This window comes from Myotis daubentonii, chromosome 1 (genome assembly GCF_963259705.1).
Source record: "Myotis daubentonii chromosome 1, mMyoDau2.1, whole genome shotgun sequence".
Classification (NCBI taxonomy): Eukaryota; Metazoa; Chordata; class Mammalia; order Chiroptera; family Vespertilionidae; genus Myotis; species Myotis daubentonii.
Genome location: NC_081840.1, coordinates 156,367,262 through 156,387,879, shown reverse-complemented (window position 1 = coordinate 156,387,879; position 20,618 = coordinate 156,367,262). Strand labels below are relative to the sequence as shown.

General features: G+C 45.9%; 1 protein-coding gene and 1 pseudogene across 7 annotated transcripts in view; one reads left to right on the top strand and one right to left on the bottom strand.

Moving 5' to 3' along the window:
* Positions 1-1,690: 1,690 nt before the first annotated feature.
* LOC132215385 (S-formylglutathione hydrolase-like) lies at positions 1,691-2,994 on the bottom strand (annotated as a pseudogene).
* A 13,953-nt stretch (positions 2,995-16,947) lies between these two features.
* IL15RA (interleukin 15 receptor subunit alpha) overlaps positions 16,948-20,618 on the top strand; it is a 40,598-nt gene continuing 36,927 nt past the window's right edge. For 6 of the 7 annotated variants that reach the window (XM_059663513.1, XM_059663504.1, XM_059663533.1 and 3 more), the window contains exon 1: positions 17,198-17,599. In XM_059663513.1, the coding sequence (XP_059519496.1) occupies positions 17,515-17,599 (85 nt within the window). In that variant the 5' untranslated portion in view covers positions 17,198-17,514. The other variant, XM_059663487.1, reaches the window with a different exon arrangement.

Below are 20,618 nucleotides of genomic sequence, written 5' to 3'. Positions count from 1 at the left end.
TTTAAAGTGTGTATATATATATATGTATATATATATAATTTTTATTTTTTTTTCTTTCAGCCTTAGCATGCAGATAGAGTGGACCAAAGTGTCCCAAGTTCGATTCTGGTCAAGGGTATATATCTTGGTTGCAAGCTCCTCCCTGGCCCAGGCCCTGGTCAGTGTGGGTACAGGAGGCAACCAATTACTGTGTTTCTCTCACATCAATGTTTCTCTCTGCATTTCCCTCTGTCTTCCACTCTCCCTAAAAATCAATGGAAAAATAACCTTGAGTGAGGATTAACACCAAAAATAACTTTTCGCCCTCACTGGTTTGACTCAGTGGATAGAGCATTGGCCTGCGGACCAAAGGGTCCCAGGTTCGATTCTGGTCAAGGGCACATGCCTGGGGTTGCAGGCTTGATCCCCAGGAGGGGGTGTGCAGGAGGCAGCCAATCAATGATTCTCTCTTATCATTGATGTTTCTATCTCTCTCTTCCTCTCTGAAATCAATAAAAATATATTAATAAAAAAAAAGAACTGAGTCAAATATGGCAAATTTTAAGGTGTTTTTTTAAAAAAAAAAAAACTTTTCATCTGTGAAAGATATTTTCACTAAATATAGAATTCTAGGTTGATATTTTTCTTTCAGTACAGATGCTCTTTGGCATATGATGGGGTTCTGTCCCAATAAACACATTGTATGTTGAAAATATCATTAAGTCGAAATATCTTTACTAGACCTAACCTACTGAACATCAAAACCTGGCCTACAAAACACTTACATTAGCCTACAATTAGGCAAAACCATCTAACTCAAAGTCTAGTTTATAATAAAGTGTTGTCTATCTCATGAAATTTATTATGTGCATCACTTTCACACCATTGTAAAGTTGAAAAATCACAAATCGAACCATTGTTAAGTTGGGACCATGTGTATTTTAAATATGTCACCCCATCTTCTTCTGTTGCACAGTGCCTAATGTAAAGTCTGCTGAATATAGACTATTTCATTATTCTCATGCCATCTTTAAGATTTTCCCCTTACCATTGATTTTCAGCAGTCTGAGTATGATGTGCTAGTTGTATTTTTATTTGTGTTGGTTGGGGTTCTCTGAGCTTCCTGGATCTGGAGTTTGTTGTTGTTTTTCATTCATTTTGGGAAAATCTCAGCTATTATCTCTTCTGTCTTCCTCTTTCCCTTAATCCTCATAGGACTCAGTTGCATGTGTGTTTAGAACATTTCATATTATTTCACAGCTTTTGGATGCTGTTTTATTTTTGTCCTGCCTTTTTTACTCCTTATATTTCAGATTTACCTATCTCCAAATTCACTGATTCTTTCCTCTGCTAAGCCCATTATGCTAATAAATCTGTTGAAGGAATTCTTCATGTCTCATATCATGGTTGTATTAGACTGCTAGGGCAGGCCCTATGTCCAAACACAGTCATATTGGGGGTTAGGGCTTCAACATATAAATTAGAGGGGGAAAAGGGGAGGTCACAATTTAGCCCATAAAAATGGTATTCATTTATAGTATTATCATTTCACTCTTTTTTAGAATTTCCATCTGATAAAATTCCCCATCATTCATGTTGTTCAACTTTTCTACTAGAACCTTTTAACATTAACTACAGTTATTTTAAGGTCTCTGATAGTTTCAACATGTGCACCACCTCTGTGTCTAACTCTGTTGACTGCTTTACCTAATTTTTTAAAAATGTTTCATATATTTATTCAGAAGGTGATTCAACTATAGAATGAAGCATTTTTAGAGCTATGAAATATAATGTTTTAAAATCTTATTTCCCTGCAATTGTTTATTATAATTTTTATAATCCTGAAGAGATTCTCATATCTGAAGTTTTTTAAGCATTCAGGTATTTTGCATGATGTCTGATGTGATCAGTAATAAAGGTAGCAATGAAGTAGTAGCTATGATCATAACCCTCTTGTAACCTAAAAACAACAGGGATTTTCTATTCTGTACAGGCAGCTATGAAGTTATCAAGTAGTAACTGTCCATCTGAAAGAAACTGGTCATCTTTTCCCTGATCAATTAGTATGTCAAGCTGAGAACCTGGAAAGGACTTCACAAGATGAGTAGCATCATAAGCTTTCCATTTATTTTGATCTGCTCCCAAATATGCATTAAAGGCTTTTTTGCCCCAAGGACAAAGCACTGGATTGGAAATTAAAGCAAATGCTGACACAGATTTGTATATTCCAGGATTCTTTAAAGCACAAATCAGCCCTGACCGATTTGGCTCAGTGGATAGAGCGTCAGCGTGCAGACTGAAGAGTCCCGGGTTCGATTCCGGTCAAGGGCATGTACCTTGGTTGCGGGCACATCCCCAGTAGGGAGTGTGCAGGAGGCAGCTGGTTGATGTTTCTCTCTCATCGATGTTTCTAACTCTCTATCCCTCTCCCTTCCTCTCTGTAAAAAATCAATAAAATATATTTAAAGCACAAATCAGAGCTCCATGGCCTCCTATGGAGTGGCCAAAAATAGACATCCTTTGGGGGTCCACTGGAAAATTGGCATTTATGAGTTGAGGAAGCTCCTCCGTTACATAAGAGTACCTTCTGTGGTTAGTTTTCCAAGGATGGTCAGTGGCATCCACATAAAACTCAGCACCAGTGCCAAAGTCCTAGCTCTTATCTTCTTCTTTAATATTGCAGCCACGAGGGCTGGTATCTGGAGCAATGACAACAAGGCCATGTTTTGAGGCAGCATGATGATAACCAGATTTTCATATAAAATTCTGTTCTGTGCAAGTTAAACCAGACAGCCAATATTAGTGCAGGGCATTTTCCAGTTTCTGCCTTTGGTGGTAAGTAGATGGCAAATTTCATTTTGCAGTTCAGTTCAACACTGTCATGTTCAAAAACTTGCTGCAATCCCCCAAAGCATTTGTTGCTGGAAATCTGTTTCAGTGCCATTCTTTTCCTGTCCAATTGCTAACTGCTCTTTTGTCTGTACCAAAGGGTAGATGATCCTCCAGCAACGCGGCAGTACCGTGCTTTACCTAATTTTTATCTTGCTTTTTGGTATCTCTTGTAATTTGGATTGAATGTTGGATTTGGTGTGTATACGAACAGTAGAGACTGCGGTAAATAATATTTATACCCAGAAATGGGCATGCATGTTCTTTTATAAGGCAACTAGAGGTTGCCTTATAAGTGAAAGTGGTGCATGGGTACGGTCCCTAACCCTGGCCAGTGATCAGGGCTGATCAGGTTCCCTGCCTCCCAGTCTCCCCGCCTTCTCCTTCCCTAGCTCCCTCAGCACCCCACTGCCGCCGCTGGCTGCCCGCCACATTCTGCGCCGCCTCTTGGTGTTCAGCGCACATCATAGCGAGCGATCAAATTCCCCGTCTCCTGGGGACAATTTGCACTGGATTCGTGCACTGGTTGGGGGCATGGCCTATGGGGACCAGCCCACTGTGGGAGCACAGTTCATCCCCATCAGCTGAGCAATACTCCCACTGTGGGAACACACTGACCACCAGGTGGCAGCTCCTGCATTGAGTGTCTCCTCCCTGGTGGTCAGAGTGTGTCATAGCGACTGGTTGACTGGTCGTTCTGCCTTTTGGTTGCTGGCGTTTTATACATATACTAGAGGCCTGGTGCACAAAAACTTGTGCACTCGGGGGGGGAAAGGGGAGTCCCTCAGCCCGGCCTGTGCCCTCTCGCAGTCTGGGACCCCTCGGGAGATAACGACCTGCTGGCTTAGGCCTGCTCCCAGGTGGCAGAGGGCAGGCCCAATCCCTAGGTGCAGCCCCTGGTCGGGCTCAGAGCAGGGCCGATTGGGGAGTTGGGCCGCCGCCCCCTGTCATGCACAGAGCAGAGCGGATTGGGAGGTTGCGATGCCACCCTCAGTCATGCTCAGGGTAGGGCCGATTGGGGGGTTGGGGCACCACCCCCGGTCACACTCAAGGCAGGGTCGATAGGGAGGTTGTGGCGCCACCCCCTGTCACGCACAAAGCTGGGCCCATCAGGGGGTTGGGGCTCCGTACCCTGTCACGCACAGAGCAGGGTCAATCAGGGAGTTGGGGAGCTCCTCCCTGTCATGCACAGAGCAGGGCCCATCAGGGGGTTGGGGTGCTGCCTCCTGTCACGCACAGAGCCGGGCCCATCAGGGGGGTTGGGGCTCCGTACCCTGTCACGCACAGAGCAGGGTTGATGAGGGGATTGGGGAGCTCCCCCGTGTCATGCACAGAGTAGGGCCCATCAGGGGGTTGGGGAGCTCCCCCCAGTCACCTACAGAGCAGGGTCGATCAGGGGGTTGGGGAGCTCCCCCCTGTCACGCACAGAGCAGGGCCCATTAGGGGGTTGGGGAGCTCCCCCCTGTCACGCACAGAGTAGGGGTGATAGGGGAGTTGGGGCACCGCCTCCTGTCAGACACAGAGCAGGGCGGATCAGGGGGTTGGGGCGCCACCCTCTATCACTCACGGAGCAGGGCTGATCAGGGGGTTGGGGCGTCGCCACTGTCACACTCAAGGCAGGGCCGATGGGGAGGTTATGGCTCTACCCCGTCACACACAGAGCAGGGCCCGTGGGTAGGGGGGAGGTGGGGCGCCGCACCCTGTCACACACAGAGCCGCAGGGCGATCAGGGGTTTGGGGAGCTCCCCCATATCAGGCACAGAGCAGGGTTGATCAGGAGGTTGGGGTGCCTTCCCCTGTCACCAACAGAGCAGGGCCGATAGGGAGGTTGTGACCCCGCCCCCTGTCACACACAGAGCAGCAGGGCGATCAGGGGGTTTGTGTGCTGCCCCCTGTCACGCTGATCCCGGTGCCGGGAGGCCTCGCAGCTCCGCTGATCCCGGTGCTGGGAGGCATAGTACCCTTTTACTATATAGGATAGAGGCCTGGTGCACGTGTGGGGGCCGGCTGGTTTGCCCTGAAGGTGTCCTGGATCAGGGTGGGGGTCCCCACTGGGGTGCCTGGCCAGCCTGGGTGAGGGGATGAGGGCTGTTTGCAGCTGGTCACACACCCTTCAGGGTGGGGGTCCCCACTTGGGTGCCTGGCCAGTCTGGGTGAGGGGCTGAGGGCTGTTTTCAGGCTGGCGGGTGATGGAAGCTCCCAACCGCTCCTTTTTTTCTTTTTTCTTTTTTTATTCTGGGCCAGCTTTAGCTCTGAGGCTCCAGCTCTTAGGCCTCCGCTCCTGAAAGCAGGTATCTGGTTTGTTTTGGTTCTATAATCGAAACTCTGTATCAACTCCAGCTCTGAGATCCCGGCTCGCTGAAAGCAGGTTTCTGGGGTTTTGTTTAGCTTCTATATTTGTTACAATGTTTCTTAAACTGCAGGCTCAGAGGCCGGCAAGGCAGGCGGGGAACGTTGGTTTCCTCCGTCACTGAAGCAAGCAAGCCTCATGTTAGTTTCAAGCTGCCTGGCTGCTGGCTACCATCTTGGCTGGCAGTTAATTTGCATATCTCGCTGATTAGCCAATGGGAAGGGTAGCGGTTGTACGCCAATTACCATGTTTCTCTTTTATTAGATAGGACTAGAGGCCCGGTGCACAAAAATTTGTGCACGGGGGGGGGGGGGGGCGGTCCCTCAGCCCAGCCTGTACCCTCTCGCAGTCTGGGACCCCTCAAGGGATGACCACCTGCTGGCTTAGGCCCGCTCCCCGGGGGATTGGGCCTAAGATGGCAATCAGACATCCCTCTGGCAGCCCGGCAGCCCTCGGGGGATGTTCACTTGCCAGCGGGGAGCAGGCCTAAACTGCAGTCGGACATCCTTAGCGCTGCTGAGGAGATAGGAGAGGCTCCCACTACCACTGCTGTACTGGCAGCCATCAGCCTGGCTTGTGGCTGAGCAGAACTCCCCATGTGGAGCTCATTGACCACCAGATGGCAGCTCCTGCATTGAGAGTCTGCCCCCTGGTGGTCAGTGTGTGTCATAGTGACCAGTCATTCCCAGTCTTTCTGCTGTTAGGATCAGTTTGCATATTACCCTTTTACTACATAGGATAGAGGCCTGGTGCACAGGTGGGGGCTGGCTGGTTTGCCCTGAAGGGTGTCCCGGATCAGGGTGGGGGTCCCGCTTGGGTGCCTGGCCAGCCTGGATGAGGGGATGATGGCTGTTTGCATCTGGTCACACACCCTTCAGGGTGGGGGTCCCCACTGGGGTGCCTGGCCAATCTGGGTGAGGGGCTGAGAGCCGTTTTCAGTCTGGCGGGTGACTGAAACTCCCAACCTCTCCTTTATTTATTTATTTTTTATTCTGGGATTTATTTACCTTCTATGGCTGTCACTGGAGCTGAGAGCCAGCTCCAGCTCTGAGGCCCGGCTCCAGCTTGAGGCCTCAGCTGCTGAAAGCACGTATCTGGGGTTTATTTGGCTTCTATAATTGAAACATTGTTGCAGCTCCAGCCTTGAGACCTCGGCTGGCTGAAAGCAGGTATCTGGGGTTTGTTTAGCTTCTATAATTGAAACATAGTTGCTTTCGGAGCTGTTGCTTTCAGGCTCAGAGCCGGGCCGCGGCAGGTGGGGAACCTTGGCTTCCTCCATCACTGGAGCAAGCAAACCTCATGTTCGCTTCAGCTGCATGGCTGCCGGCCGCCATCTTGGTTGGCAGTTAATTTGCATATCACCCTGATTAGCCAATGGGAAGCGTATCAGAGATTTGGTTAATTACCCTATTTGTCTTTTATTAGATAGAATATACAGCAATACAGTTATAGTAGGGGACTTCAACACCCCATTGACATTTCAGACATTAACCCTTACTGGGACTATCAGTGGCAAATATCTTCTCTGATTCAGCAGGTTGTCTTCTTGTTTTATTAATAGTTTCCTTTGCCATGCAAAAATTTTTTAGTTTGATATAGTCCCATTTTTTCTTTTGTATCCCTTGCTTGAGGAGACATATCAGGAAAAATATTGCTAAGAGAAATGTAAGAGATTTTACTGCTATTTTGATTGGTCGTATGTCTAAAATTTTAAAATCCATGAACCAAACTCATTCTAGTAAGTTAATATTTTAATATTTCTGATTTCTAGCATGGTGGAGGAATAGAAATACTTAATAGCAGTCTGAATAAAAAGATTACTATCCTATATAATAAAGAGGTAATATGAAAATTGATCCTTACTCCGTCATGCCATCACAAGATGGCTGCGCCCACAGCGAAGCCAGGGTTCCTGTAACACAAGATGGCTGCGCCCACAGCGGAGGCAGGGTTCCCGTAACAAGCAATAAGCAGGTACCTGAGGCTGTGTGGCACCAGGCCGGGGCAGAGGACCTGAGGCTGCACCCCCCACCCAGTGGCGCTTGACGGGGGACCTCAGGCCGTGCCACCTAGTGGGGCTTGATGGGGGACCTCAGGCCGCATCCTCCACCCTGGTGCTAAGCTGGGGGACCTGAGACTGCACCCCCCCCCCGACCTGGCGGGGCTTGACGGGGGTGGGGCTGGCCGGGTATGGGTCTCGCGTGATTTCGAGGTGCACACAGATGGGCAGGGACTTGACTCTGGGTCCCGCGGCACACCCCAGACTCTGACAGGAGGAAGATTTTCATATACATTTTACTAATTTTCTTTCTTCTCTGACACTTCTATTATAGAGAAAGGGCAAATAGCAATATTGAAATATTTCCTCTAATTAATTTCCTTTTAATGTGCAAGAATTTCGTGCCCGGGGCCACTAGTATATTATATTTGCAAAGCCTAAAGATGGGCTTTGTCTGACTTGCATAGTCTCTATTCATAAATGAGGCGATTTCACACAAGGACCTATATTTTCAAAGTTTCTTCCAAAATTAAAAATCTAGTGTCACTGCACACACATTGCTCCCTTACGGTCTGCAATAGCTTCCAGCCCACTTCCTCTTGTCTCATGCTCCCCAATCCTGCTTTCTGGCCCTGACAGGCATTTGGGTTTGAAACTCCCAAATAAATCTTGGGTTTACATTTTTAAAACCCAAAGATTCTGTCACTTTCTTTCTTAGTTTTGTCCTGAGTTTAGAGATAAATCAAAAAACAAATGAGAAAGCAAAAGGTTTTCCTCTTCTTCCAAGTTCTAAAATTTTAAAATTCATGAACCAAACTCACCGGGTGATGGGTTGAGGAAAGTAAAGAAAAGGTGGGGCAGAAGAGAAAGGGCAGAAATATTTTGTGAGCATTAAAGAAGTGCCCCGAAGGTGACAGGCCAACTCGAGCTCTTAGGTAGGTGAGGGTCCATACCCTATGTCATTTGTTGTAACTGGGGGCGGAACATGATCCTGTTTCATCTTGGGGTGGTTTGCTTTACAAGTTTATCATCTTAGTTGGGTGTGGTTTTGCTAAAGAAAGCGATACTGCAGTGGGAACATGTGTCCCAACTGTCAGAAGTTCCACCCAGGGTGGAGTTTCTACCCTCACCATCTGTTCATGAGGCCTCCCATCCACCTCCTTGGTGCCCTGGTATCCTGCTGCGGCAGATGGCTTGGCTCAGTATCATGGGTTACATATCTCTGAATGCTTGTTCACCCCTAACTTGTACTGAACACTTTTAGCTGACAATTTTCTCTACAATCAGCTTAGGTAGTTCACAAAGAACAACATAGTAAACATTATATACTGTAATTATTTATTTAACACTTATTGAGCATTTATTATATGTCAGGCTCTGCTCAAAATGCTTTTATTAACTCATTTACTCCTCACAACTACCCTATGGTGTAGGTCCTATTATTTCCACATATACAGTACTGGTTTCAAAGACAATCAAAAAGTAAAATTCAAAGCAACGTTGAGTTAAAAAATAATGAAACATTAAAAAGTTGTTAAGCTCACTCTACTCTGATATATTTAAATATTTAAAGATCAAAATTCATTTCATAGCTTCATTTTTCAATTACAAAGGTGATTAAATTATAATATGAGGCTCTAAATTAATATAACTGAATTATTAAAAAATAAATTGGCCTCTTGGAGATTTTTGCTACCAAAGATTAATCACAGAGAGGAAAGGGGTGATTTCCCTCAATAGTAGGCAAGCTTTTCTGTTCCAGAATTTGGAGCTCTCCTGCCTCAGGAATGAAGTTTATAGATTGTTTATTTGTTTGACATTTGTTTATTTGATTGCAGGACATCAAAGTGGCTGACCCAAATAGGCTTTTTTTCTGGAGGAAGACCTAGGCTGAGATAAACAGCCTAGACTGTCTTTGAGGATAACTGGATATGCAAAAAGTATTTTGAAGGGATTGGGGATGGGCTACCTAGAAGGGAGTCAGGTGGGTTTATAGAGACCAAAGCTTGGAGGGTGGGTCTGGACAATGATCATCTGAAAATAATAAAAAAAGAAACAAGTCACAGGCCTCTCCCTATTTTCCTGGGTCTATTGGACCCAGCGATCCCACTTCTGGGAATATATCCTAAAAACCCTAAAACACCAATCAGAAAGAATATATGTACCCCTATGTTCATAGCAGCATTATTTACAATAGCTAAGATTTGGAAACAGCCCAAGTACCCATCAGTAGGTGAATGGATAAAAAAGCTGTGGGACATTTACATTATGGAATACTATGCTGCTGTAAAACAGAGGGGTCTCTTCCCTTTTGAAACAGCATAAAGGGACCTGGAAAATATTATGCTAAGTGAAATGAGCCAATCTGAGAAAGACAAATACCACATGATCTCACTTATTTGTGGAATCTAATGAACAAAATGAATTGACCAACAAAATAAGACCCAAAGCATGGAGACATGGAACAGACTGACATACCTCACTGTGGGATTGGGGGGACAAGAAGAGATAAGCCAAAGAACTTATATACTGACTAGGGGCCCGGTGCACGAAATTCGTGCACTGGGTGTGTGTGTGGGGGGGGGGAGTGTCCCTCAGCCCAGCCTGCACCCTCTCACATACTGGGAGCCCTCAGGCGTTGACCCCCATCACCCTCCAATCGCAGGATCGGCCCCTTGCCCAGGCCTGACGCCTCTGGGCAGGGGACCCTCATTTCCCCGCATCACTGGTTCTGCCCCCAGCCCCTTCCAATTGCTGGCTCTGCCCTTTGCCCAGGCCTGATGCCTCGGCCAGAGGCGTAGGTCCCCATCACCCTCCTCACTGGCTTGAACAGGGGACCCTCATCTCCCCCGATCACTGGCTCTGCCCAGGCCTGAGGCCTCTGGCCCAGGAATCATGCCTGGGCAGGGGACCCCCATCTCCCTCTGATTGCTTGCTCCACCCCCCGCCCAAGCCTGATGCCTCTGACCCAGGCTTCAGGCCTGGGCAAGGGGACCATCATATACCCCCAATCCCCGGCTCCGCCCCCCACCCAGGCCTGATGCCTCGGCCAGAGGAGTTGACCCTCATCACCCTCCGATCACCAATCACTGGATCAGCCCCTTGACCAGGCCTGAGGCCTCCGGCAGAGGTGTCAGGCCTGGGCAGGAGACCCCCAGCTCCCCGCGGTTGCAGGCTCCGCCCCTGCCCAGGCCTGACGCCTCTGGCTGAGGCGTCCGGCCCGGGCAGCGGGGACCTGCAGCTGCAGCGGCCCCGCGATCATGGGCTTCACTTTAGGCCCAGGCAAGCGACCCCTAGCTCCTGGGACTGCCAGCTTCGACCGTGCCCAGCTCCCATCGCTGGCTCCACCCCTACTTCCTGCTATCACTGGCCAGGGCGGAAAAGGCACCTGATTCTCCGATCATGGCTCGGGGGCAGGGCCGCCTTTGCCCTGCCCCCCAGCTCTTAGCTCCCCCCTGGGTTTCCGATCACTGTCAGTGGCAGGGGGCTTCTTCCTGCTTTCCCTTTCGCCTCCCTGCATTGTGCCTACATATGCAAATTAACTGCCATCTTGTTGGCAGTTAATTGCCAATCTTAGTTGGCAGTTAATTTGCATATAGCCCTTATTAGCCAATGAAAAGGGTAGCGTTGTACGCCAATTACCATTTTTCTCTTTTATTATTGTAGATATGCATAGCCCATGGAAACAGGCAATAGTGTAGTGAAGACCTGGGGGGGCGGGGCTGGGAGGAGGAGGGTAAAGGGGGGGTGGGAAATGGGAGATCTATAATACTATCAACAATAAAAAATATTTTAAAGAGGAGGGGATGGGAGGGGAGGAAAGGGGAGGGGAGGGGAGGAGAGGAGAGGAGAGGAGAGGGGAAGAGATGGGAGGAGAGGGGAGGAGAGGGGAGGAGAGAGAAGAAACAGGTCACAGGCCTCTCCCTATTTTCCTGGGTCCTGGCAAAACCCAAGGGAAGGGAAGAGAATTATTTGCCATGAGGGTGGGTGGGGGGGGACGATATCAGATTATTGTTGATCTTGGCAAGTGGAAACTTGAAGCCAGATATGATATGATTTACAAAAATAAGTAAGTGTGGTACTTTTATACTTTGAGTATCGCATATCAATTCTTTTCTCTTATAGCCAATGTTTGTTTTTCTGTTCTTAAGCAAAACTTCTTCTGTGAATGGACTTGTTTTCTTTCATTTTCTCCACCTCATTTTTACTGCCTTGGTTTTCCCAGGTTAGCTCTAACAACTTGATGCCTTTATGCTGATTCCCACAGACTTATCCTGCCTTAGTTCCTAAGTCAGTATCTCCCAAAGCCAATTACACTATCACTTGGTGAGCATTAGAAATGCATCATCCACACTATATACAACTAGCCTGAGAACTAATCGTGCATGGTCCCAAAATGGCTCCCCAAGTCTTCTTGATGGCTTTCAAGAACCTTACAATTACCATATGACCAAAAATTCTACTCCTAAGTATAGACCCAAGAAAGCTGAAAACATATGTTCACACAAAAGCTTGTACATGAATGTTCATAGGAGTATTATTCATAATAGCCGAAAAGTGGAAACAACCCTGGCCAGTGTGGCTCAGTTGGTTGGGTGTCCTCCTGTGAACTGAAAGGTTGCTGGTGCAATTCCTGGTCAGGACACATGCCCAGGTTGTAGGTTTGATCCTTTCTGGAGGTGTGCAGGAGGTAGCCATTATATGTATTGCTCTCACATCAATGTTTCTCTCTCCATCTCCCTTTATCTCTTTCTAAAAATCACTTAAAACATTTTAAAGTGGAAACAACTCAAATGTCCATAAACAGGTGAATGAATAAACAAAATGTGGAATATCTATTTAATAGAATATGATCTAGTAATAAAAAGAAATAAAGTACTGATACATTGAACAAAATTATGCTGAGTGAAAGAAACCAAACAAAAATAATATATTGTATGATTTTATTTATGTGAACTATTCAGAATGGGCAAATCCATAGAGACAGAAAGTAGATTAGAGTTACCAGGGACAAAAGACAGGAAATTGGAAGTGACTCCTAACAGGTACGGGGTTTCTTTTTCCAGTGATGGAAATATTCTGGAATTTGACAGTGGTGCTGGTGGCACAATATCATGAATATACTAAAAACCACTGAATTATACACTTTAAAATTGTGAATTTTATGTTATGTGAATTACATCTTAATTTAAAATTTAAAAATTCTAAAGCAAGATGTAGGAGGAAGAGGTTGTGGGAGGGGAGGAGGAGGAGAAGAAGGAAGAGTCACAGAAAAGGAAAGGAAAGAAAGAAGAGGAAGAATAAGAACCCATTAGCCTTAAAGAGATTTCAAGATGGCAGTAGAATAGATGGAATCTATGCTCACCTCCTCCCACGAACAAACTGTAATTACAACTAAATTAAAGAAAAATCATCCTGAATCACCAACTGAAGGCTAGCTGAAGAGGAATAAACAAGGATTTACAGAAGAAGCCACATCGAGACTGGTAGGAAGGGCAGAGACGCAAAAAAGGCTGGCTCTGCTCCCACAGGTGGAGGCTGAAGTTCTCTCCACTGTGAAGGATTCCCCTCAGAAGCATGGGGCCTAAACCCCAAGCTGGGCTCACAGCCCAGAGCCTCAGAGCTGGGAAGAGGCACTCACATAACATCCAGCTGTGAAAAGCTGCAGGGTTTCTGTCTGCCAGGGAGAGACGGAGTCCAGCTGTAGACACAGGCATCCTCTTAAAGGGCCAATGCACAGCCACTCACCCTGGGCTCTAGGGGAAGAAGGGTGGAGTGAACTAGAGTTTTGTGAGGAAAGTGGGGCTTGTGGTTCTGGGAGAAAGTTGAAGGGAAAGCTGCCAGGATCTCTGTGCTGAGTCATTCTTCCATGCCATCTTTCTTGGGTGGAGCACTCCCCTTTGGGTGGTGGTGGGTGGGAGGGAGGAAGGGGGACGACCAATTGCCCCGCCCTCTAGACTCCCTCTCACCCCACACTGTGGAGTTTAGGCCCTGCCTTGAGTCAGCTGCCTTGGCTAGGGTGTAGAGGTCTAGGCAGACTCAGGGGGTGTCAGTGACTGAGTTGTCTGGCTTTGAGGCAGGGGCTATTCCCACCACTTTCCCTTTCCCTGTGAACCTGACTGGCACTTCCTTCTCAATGGGAGATCAGTTAAAACCACCCTCCCAGCTTCCAGCAGACTCAACCTCCCTGCTTCAGAGGCCCCACCAGCCCCCACGCACACAATTCTTAGTGGCTTCACCCTGCCAAGGTTGGAGCAAAATCTGAGACAGAGTCTTGTGGCTCTGGGGTGAAAACTACACCCACCCCCTCCCCCTCCGGGGAGGTCCACTAGCCCCATTCTCCCTACTCTGCCAGAGGCTCTTTCAGTGACTAAGCCCAATAGGCAGCCAGCAGGGGTAGGCAGGGCGTGGTGGGTCTCAGGGTGCTTTAGCACTTGTGCCGACCTGTCCCAGGCCCAGTGCTGAAACAAGCTGGCCTTGGTGTGCAGCTTGGTCCTTTCGGACTGCACCCAAGCCCAACGGAAGCAACCACAAACTAGATCCCTTGTAACTCCAAACAGGTTGCCGAGGGCCAGGCACAGACAGCATCTGACATTGGCCTACACAAGAGTCCCTCCCAAGAGGCCCAGGACCAATACACCCAGTGGCCAGCTTCAGACAACATCAAAGCAGAATCCAATAAGCTTCCCAAACAGCATATCCAACGGGAGATCTTGGCATGATGGTTCCCTTTGCTCCACATCCTCACCAACACGTATTATTTGTTGACTTGATAAAAGCCATTCTGACTAATGTGAGGTAGTATCTCATTATGGTTTTGATTTGCATTTCCCTGATGATTAGTGATGTTAAGCATCTTTTCATATGTCTGTTGGCTATCTGTATGTCCTCTTTGGACAAATGTCTTTTCATGTCCCCTCCCCATTTTTTTATTGTAGTGAATTTTTGTTATTGAGTTGCATGGGTTTCTTATATATTTATATCAACTCCTTATCAGACATATCATTTGCAAATTAATTCTCCCAGTCAGTAGTTTGCTTTTTTGTTTTGTTGAGGGTTTTGTTTTCTTCACTATACAGCATCTTTTTAGTTTGATGTAGTTCCATTTGCTTAGTTTTACTTTTGTTTTCCTTGCTCAAGGGGATGTGTTCAAAAGATATTAGACTGATGTCAGATAGTTTACTTCCTTTGTTTTCTTCTATGAGTTTTATGGTTTTAGGCCTTACATCTAAGTTGTTAGCCCATTTTAAGTTTCTTTTGTTTATGCTATAAGAGAATGATCTTCTTTTTTTCTTCCTTCCTTCCTTTCTTTCTTCTTTCTTTTTTGCATGTATCTGTCCAGTTTTCCCAACACCACTTGTTTAAAAGACTGTCATTACTTCAGTGTTTAGATTAGTAACCTTTGTCATAGATTGGCTGACCATAAAAGTGAGGACTTATTTCTAGGATTGTTATTCTGTTCCATTGATCTATGTGTCTGTTTTTGTGCTAGTACAACACTATTTTGATTACTATAGGTTTGTAGTATAGTTTGAGATCAGGAAGATTGATACCTCCAACTTTGTTCTTCTTTTTCAATATTGCTTTGGCTATTCAGGAACTTTTATGGTTCCATATAAATTTTGGATTACTTGTTCTAGTTTTGAGAAGAATGACATTGGTATTTTGATAGAAATTGTACTGAATCTATAAATAGTTTTCGGTGATATGGTCATTTTAGCAATATTTGTCCTTTTTATCTAAGAACACAGTATATCCTCCCATTTATTATTTGTATCCTCTTCAATTTTTTCTTCAGTGTCTCATAGTTTTGTAGAGGTCTTTCACCTCCTTGGTTAAGTTTATTCCAAATTTATCCTTTTTTGATGAAGTTTTTTTCCCCATTTCTCCTTCTGATTGTTGGTTATAAGTGTATTGGAACACCACAGATTTCTATATATTAATTTTGTATCCTGCTTCTTTACCGAATTTTAAAAAATAGTTTTGTTGATTTTTGGCAAGAAAGGAAGTGAGAGGGATAGAGAAATGGAAACAACAATGAGAGAGAAATATTATCCATTGACTGCTTCCTGCACACCACTACTGGGGATCGTGCCCCAAACCCGGGCATGTGCCCTGATCAGGAATCCAACTGATGACCTCCCGGTTCATGGGTCAGTGCTCAACTCTGAGCCACAATGGCTGGGCTTTACCAAATTCTTTTATTAATTCTATTAATTTTTTGATTAAGCCACCTTGTTTTTGGTACTTTGTTGTGGCAGTCCTAGGAAACCATATATATATATATATATATATATATATATATATATATATATATATATATATATATATATATATATATATATATGATTAATATGCTAAGTGTCTGACCATCTGGGTAATGATGTCACGTAAGAATGCCTGGCTTCCTCTTCCTAGTGACTAGCCTCCTTGCAGTTTCTTCAGCCCAGGAACACGACTTGCTTTATAGCCAGGTGGAAACATTTTACACTTTAACCAAATGTCTGTGAAGTGTTTTCCAGTGCCTCATCTCATTTGATCCTCACGGAAGTCCTGGAGTAGGTAGATGGGAGACACGGTGGAATCCTATTTTCTTTTCACTAGCCAAAAAACAGTGATCTAGAAAGCTTAGAAACTTGACCCCACTGAAAAGAAGAAATGGTGGACCTGGAAAATGACTTCAGGTTTTCTCACTGCACAGAATATAGTCAAACACTGCTGCAGGTTAATATTTTACCCTTTGTTCTCCCTGAGTGATCTACAATAATAATCTGCTTCATGTTGATATTTACTGCTGTGTTGCTGACAATTACCTGAAAGAGAAGTTGGGGTGCTTCACTGGGCTGGAAAAAGTTTAGCTAAATCAGAAAGCAGGTCTAATTAAGCAAGTTTATGCTATATATAAAAAAGGCTAAGTTGACTCATGCATGTGCAATACATATAAAGCTCTCGCTGGCACCAATCGCATGTGTGTCTGTGTTTTCATCTGACATGGTCGATCGTGAATTTGATTGACACTTCTATTATAGAGAAAGAGCGAATAGCTATATTAAAATAGCTCTTCTAATTAATTTCCTTTCAATGTGCACAAATTCGTGCACTGGGCCACTAGTACATATATGAAAGCAGAGCTATTTGGGTATGGATGGCAGAGATTCATACATTTAAAAAAGAAACTATCAGTACTACTCATAAAAAGGACAGCAACTTGAATGAACCTCAAGGGAATTATACTGAATGAAAAAGCCCACCTCAAAAGGTTACAAACTGTATGGTTACATTTACATGACATTCTCCACATGGCAAGATTATAGAGATGGAGAAAAAGATCAGTGGTTGCCAGGGTTCAGGGACAGGGGAGAGAGGAAGGTGGCTGTGGCTATATAAGAGTAACAGGAGAGATCCTGGGAGGGGGATCCTGGCAATGGTGGTTACAGATCTCATCTATCTATTTATCTGTCTACTGTGTGTGTGTGTTTGACAAAACTGCACAGAACTAAACACATACAAATGAATTCACAGAAAACTGACAAAATTCCAATACGCTATGATTTGTGTCAGTGTCAATTTCCTCACTGTGATACTGCACTAGTTTCCAGTAAACAAGGCTCCAGCAGGCGTGAACAGGTGGCATGCATGGGCTGCTATTCCCTGCACGTGACCCGGCCAGCCACACTGGGGCGACACCTCCGGGGTCACCCACCAATGAGGTTCCTTCCCCCACCATAACTGGATCAGATTGGTGGAGGGAGCGCAGAGCCACTTGACTAACCCATGGTCTAGGAATGAAGGGAAACTCGGAAGGTGAAGTAGGAGCGACAGGAGGAGACAAGCTATACAAGGTCAACGACTGGAGCAGAAGTCAGGTGTGAACGCCCACCGGCCGGGTTTACTCGAATGACCTTGCTTCCCAACGGCTTTGCCCACTCCCTCTGCGTTGGGACCCGAGACCCACTGGGCTTTTGGATGAGAGGTGAGGAGAGAAGCGGGGCAGGGATCCAGTCCTCCGCAGGGGACGGTTCGGGACTCTGCTCTGCGGGGTTCGCGTTGCTCCAGGGACTGCCGGGGCCGCACTAGGACCCCCTGCGGCTGCCGGGGCTTTTTCCAGAGGGGATGCTGAGTCACAGATCTGTCACGCTTCTCACCTCTCCCCAGCCCTCCGGGGGCTAAAGTAAAAGCGAAAGCGAATGCGACTCGCGGGGCGGCTAGTCCCGAAAACTGTGCCCGTTGCCTCCTCCCGGACCCTTGGGCATCTGCAGGTGCCGGCGAGGGCGAGGGCGAGGGCGAGGTTGAGGCCATGGCCCGCCACCCGCTCCGGGACTGCTGGGCCATCGAACTCCCCGTGCTGCTGCTACTGCTGCTCCGGCCGCCGCAGACGCCGGGTAGGGAAAGGCGTGCGCCCTTGGGGCGGTGGGAGGAGGCCCGGGAGCCGCAGGGGGACTGCGCTGAGCTCTCCCCCCACAGCGGGGAATCGGGGACTCGGTGGGGTAGGAAAGGGTGAACGCCGGCCAGGGAGGGGGCGCGGCACCCGCTTGCGGGGAGCACGTGGAGGGAGCAGTGGCTAGGAGCAGAGCGCCAGTCTCTGCGCCCCGACCCACCCCCAAGGGAGGGAGCTGAGAGGCCAGGCTTTTAATACAACTTCTTCCCGATTTCCGAGGCAAAGGGGGAAACCCGGGGCTTGCAATGGGGTATCCGAGTTGGAGTTTTACAGCAATTTCGAGAAACCATGAGCGCGGTTCTCCTAACCCCAGAAGGAAAGCTGTACAAATGTTGCAAAGCAGGCAGTCCCCGCAGAGATCGGGGAAGACGACCCCATCAATACCCTCAGACAAAAGCAAGTAACACGCGTGGGTAGTAGTAGGATCGGTTAGGGACTGCGTCCCTGGGGAGAGAAAAGGCGTCGGCCAGATTGCACATCTGGGAACCTGGAAACAACTCCAATTCCTAAGCAGCTGGGAACTGTGCCAGGGCGCAGGATCGTGGGGCAGCATGGAGTAAGTGCTCCCAGGCAAAGGCGAAGAAATGAAATTGTTGGTGATGGCTTGGTGTAGGTCGCATAGATGTAATCTCAGTGGAAAGCATAGAATAAGTGACGAATACATTTTTCTCCTGGGAGATAGAGAGGAGGAAGAAGAAATAATAGATGTGTGGATTTATCCACGTTGGCTCTTAATCTTTTTAGTCTGGGAGGTCTTTGAGGGGTCTGATGAAAGCTATGTACTCTCTCCCCAGGGAAAAAAAAAGCATAAATACATTTACTTACAAAACTTGCATATGATTTTGGGGTCATGGACCCACTGAAAGGCGTCCTTGGGCTCCTCGGGGATTAGTAAATCCATAATATCTCTTACTTCCTTCCCCCTCGTGTGTGTGTGTGTGTGTGTGTGTGTGTGTGTGTGTGTGTGTTTAAGGCAAGACACCCAATCATTTACATCCAGTCAGTCAGTCAGACCAGTCTAGCCAGTACTTGATCAGAGCCATCCATCCTGGCTGGGTTGGTGTTAACGCCATAGCTTTGTGGATTCCATGAAGTTTTGCTTTCAGAAGGCTATGTTTGGACTTCTCCCATATCTGAGAATGTGAGTTATGTTGGTGATTGTTCAGGTCCTCCCACCTGGCTAACCAGTGTCCTGCATGACCCCTGAGGAGATGTAGGAGACAGCCAGTGGCCTGGGGCAACTCGATTGCAGTGTGAAAGGAAATACAGCTTTAGTCAGAACCCAGCAAAGATGAGCTGTCAAAGTGCAGAGAGCAAAACTGCAGTCAAGGTTTTTAAAGCTCATCAACCACAGCATTGCTCTTTAACCTCACAAGGTTCTGCTGCCATCTGATAACTCCTCATGTTTCTTAGTTTTTCTTAAACGGCTTTACTGAGGGATAATTGACAGATAAACTGCATACATTTAAATTGAACGATTTGATAAATTTAAAGTTAAATGTGTACACTCATGAATCAATCACCACAATCAAGAGAATAAACATAATCATCATTACCAGAAGTTTCTTCATGTCCTTCATACCCCTTACCTCCCAAAGGGCTCTGTCACCCAGGCAAACACCATCTGCTTTCTGTCACTATTAATTTGTTATATCTTCTAGAATTTTATATAAATGCAACCATAGTATATGCTCTTTCTTGCCTGGATTCTTCCTTTCATTGTAACTATTCTAAGAATCCATCCACACTGTAACTTGTATCAATAGTTCCTTTCTTTTTATTGCTGAGTACTATTCCATTGCATGGATATCACACAGTTTGTTTACCCATTCACATGTTACATGGACATTTACATTGTTTTGGTTTGGGGCTATTGCATATAGAGCTGCTATGAACATTCACATTTAGGTTCTTGTGTGGACATAGGCATTTATTTCTCTTTAGTAGAGAAAATGACTAGGAGTGGCTGGATCATATGACACATGATGTTTAATTTTTTTAAAAAAACTGACAAACCAGCTTTCAAAGTAATTGTACTATTTTGCATTCCCAATAGCAGTGTTGTTTTGGTTTGGTCTCTTTTTGTTTTGTTTGTGTATTTGTTTGCTTTTGTATATAACTATCCAATTGTCCCAGCACCATTTGTTGAAAAGATTATCTCTGCTGAATTGGTATTATAACTTTAAAAAAACACACACACACAAAGCATCAGCTGTCCCTTCATGTTTGGATTGCTTGCAGAAGACAAAACACCAATATACAAATATCAATTATAGCTCTATACATTAGCAATAAGCAATTGGAAAATGAAATTTAAAAAAATGTATAATTTGCTATAGCATCAAAAAGTGTGAAATACTTAGGGATAAATGTGACAAAAGACTAGAAAAGAAAAAAAAAGACTAGAAAAGATCACCTGTACACTGAAACCTACAAACTATTGCTGAGATAAATTTAAAGATCTAACAAATGGGGAAATATACCATGTTCATGGAATGGGCAAATCAATATCATTAAGGTGGCAATTCTCCACAAATCAATATTCCAGCAGGCTTTATTGTAGGAATTAACAAACTGATTCCAAAATTCACATGAAAATGCAAAAGATAAAAAAAAGAAAATGCAAAAGATGTAGTATAACCAATGAAAAAGAATGGAATTCGAAGAACAACACTTCTAATTTTGAGACTAATTACCAAGTTACAGTAATCAAGACAATGTGGTATTGGTAAAATGGACAAAGAGCTAACAGAGCAGAGGATACCTAATATTTTTTAAGTAGAAGAGATCCAAATTATTAAATTTGTTACTTGGTAATATGATCCTGGTTATCCTATATAATCCTATATCATAAAAGCCTGATATGCAAATCTGTCCCCTTGACCAGGAGTTCGACTGGGATTTCAACCAGGGGCGGGGCCAATCAACTCTGGGAAGGGAGACCCCAGCCGGCTGGCAGCTGG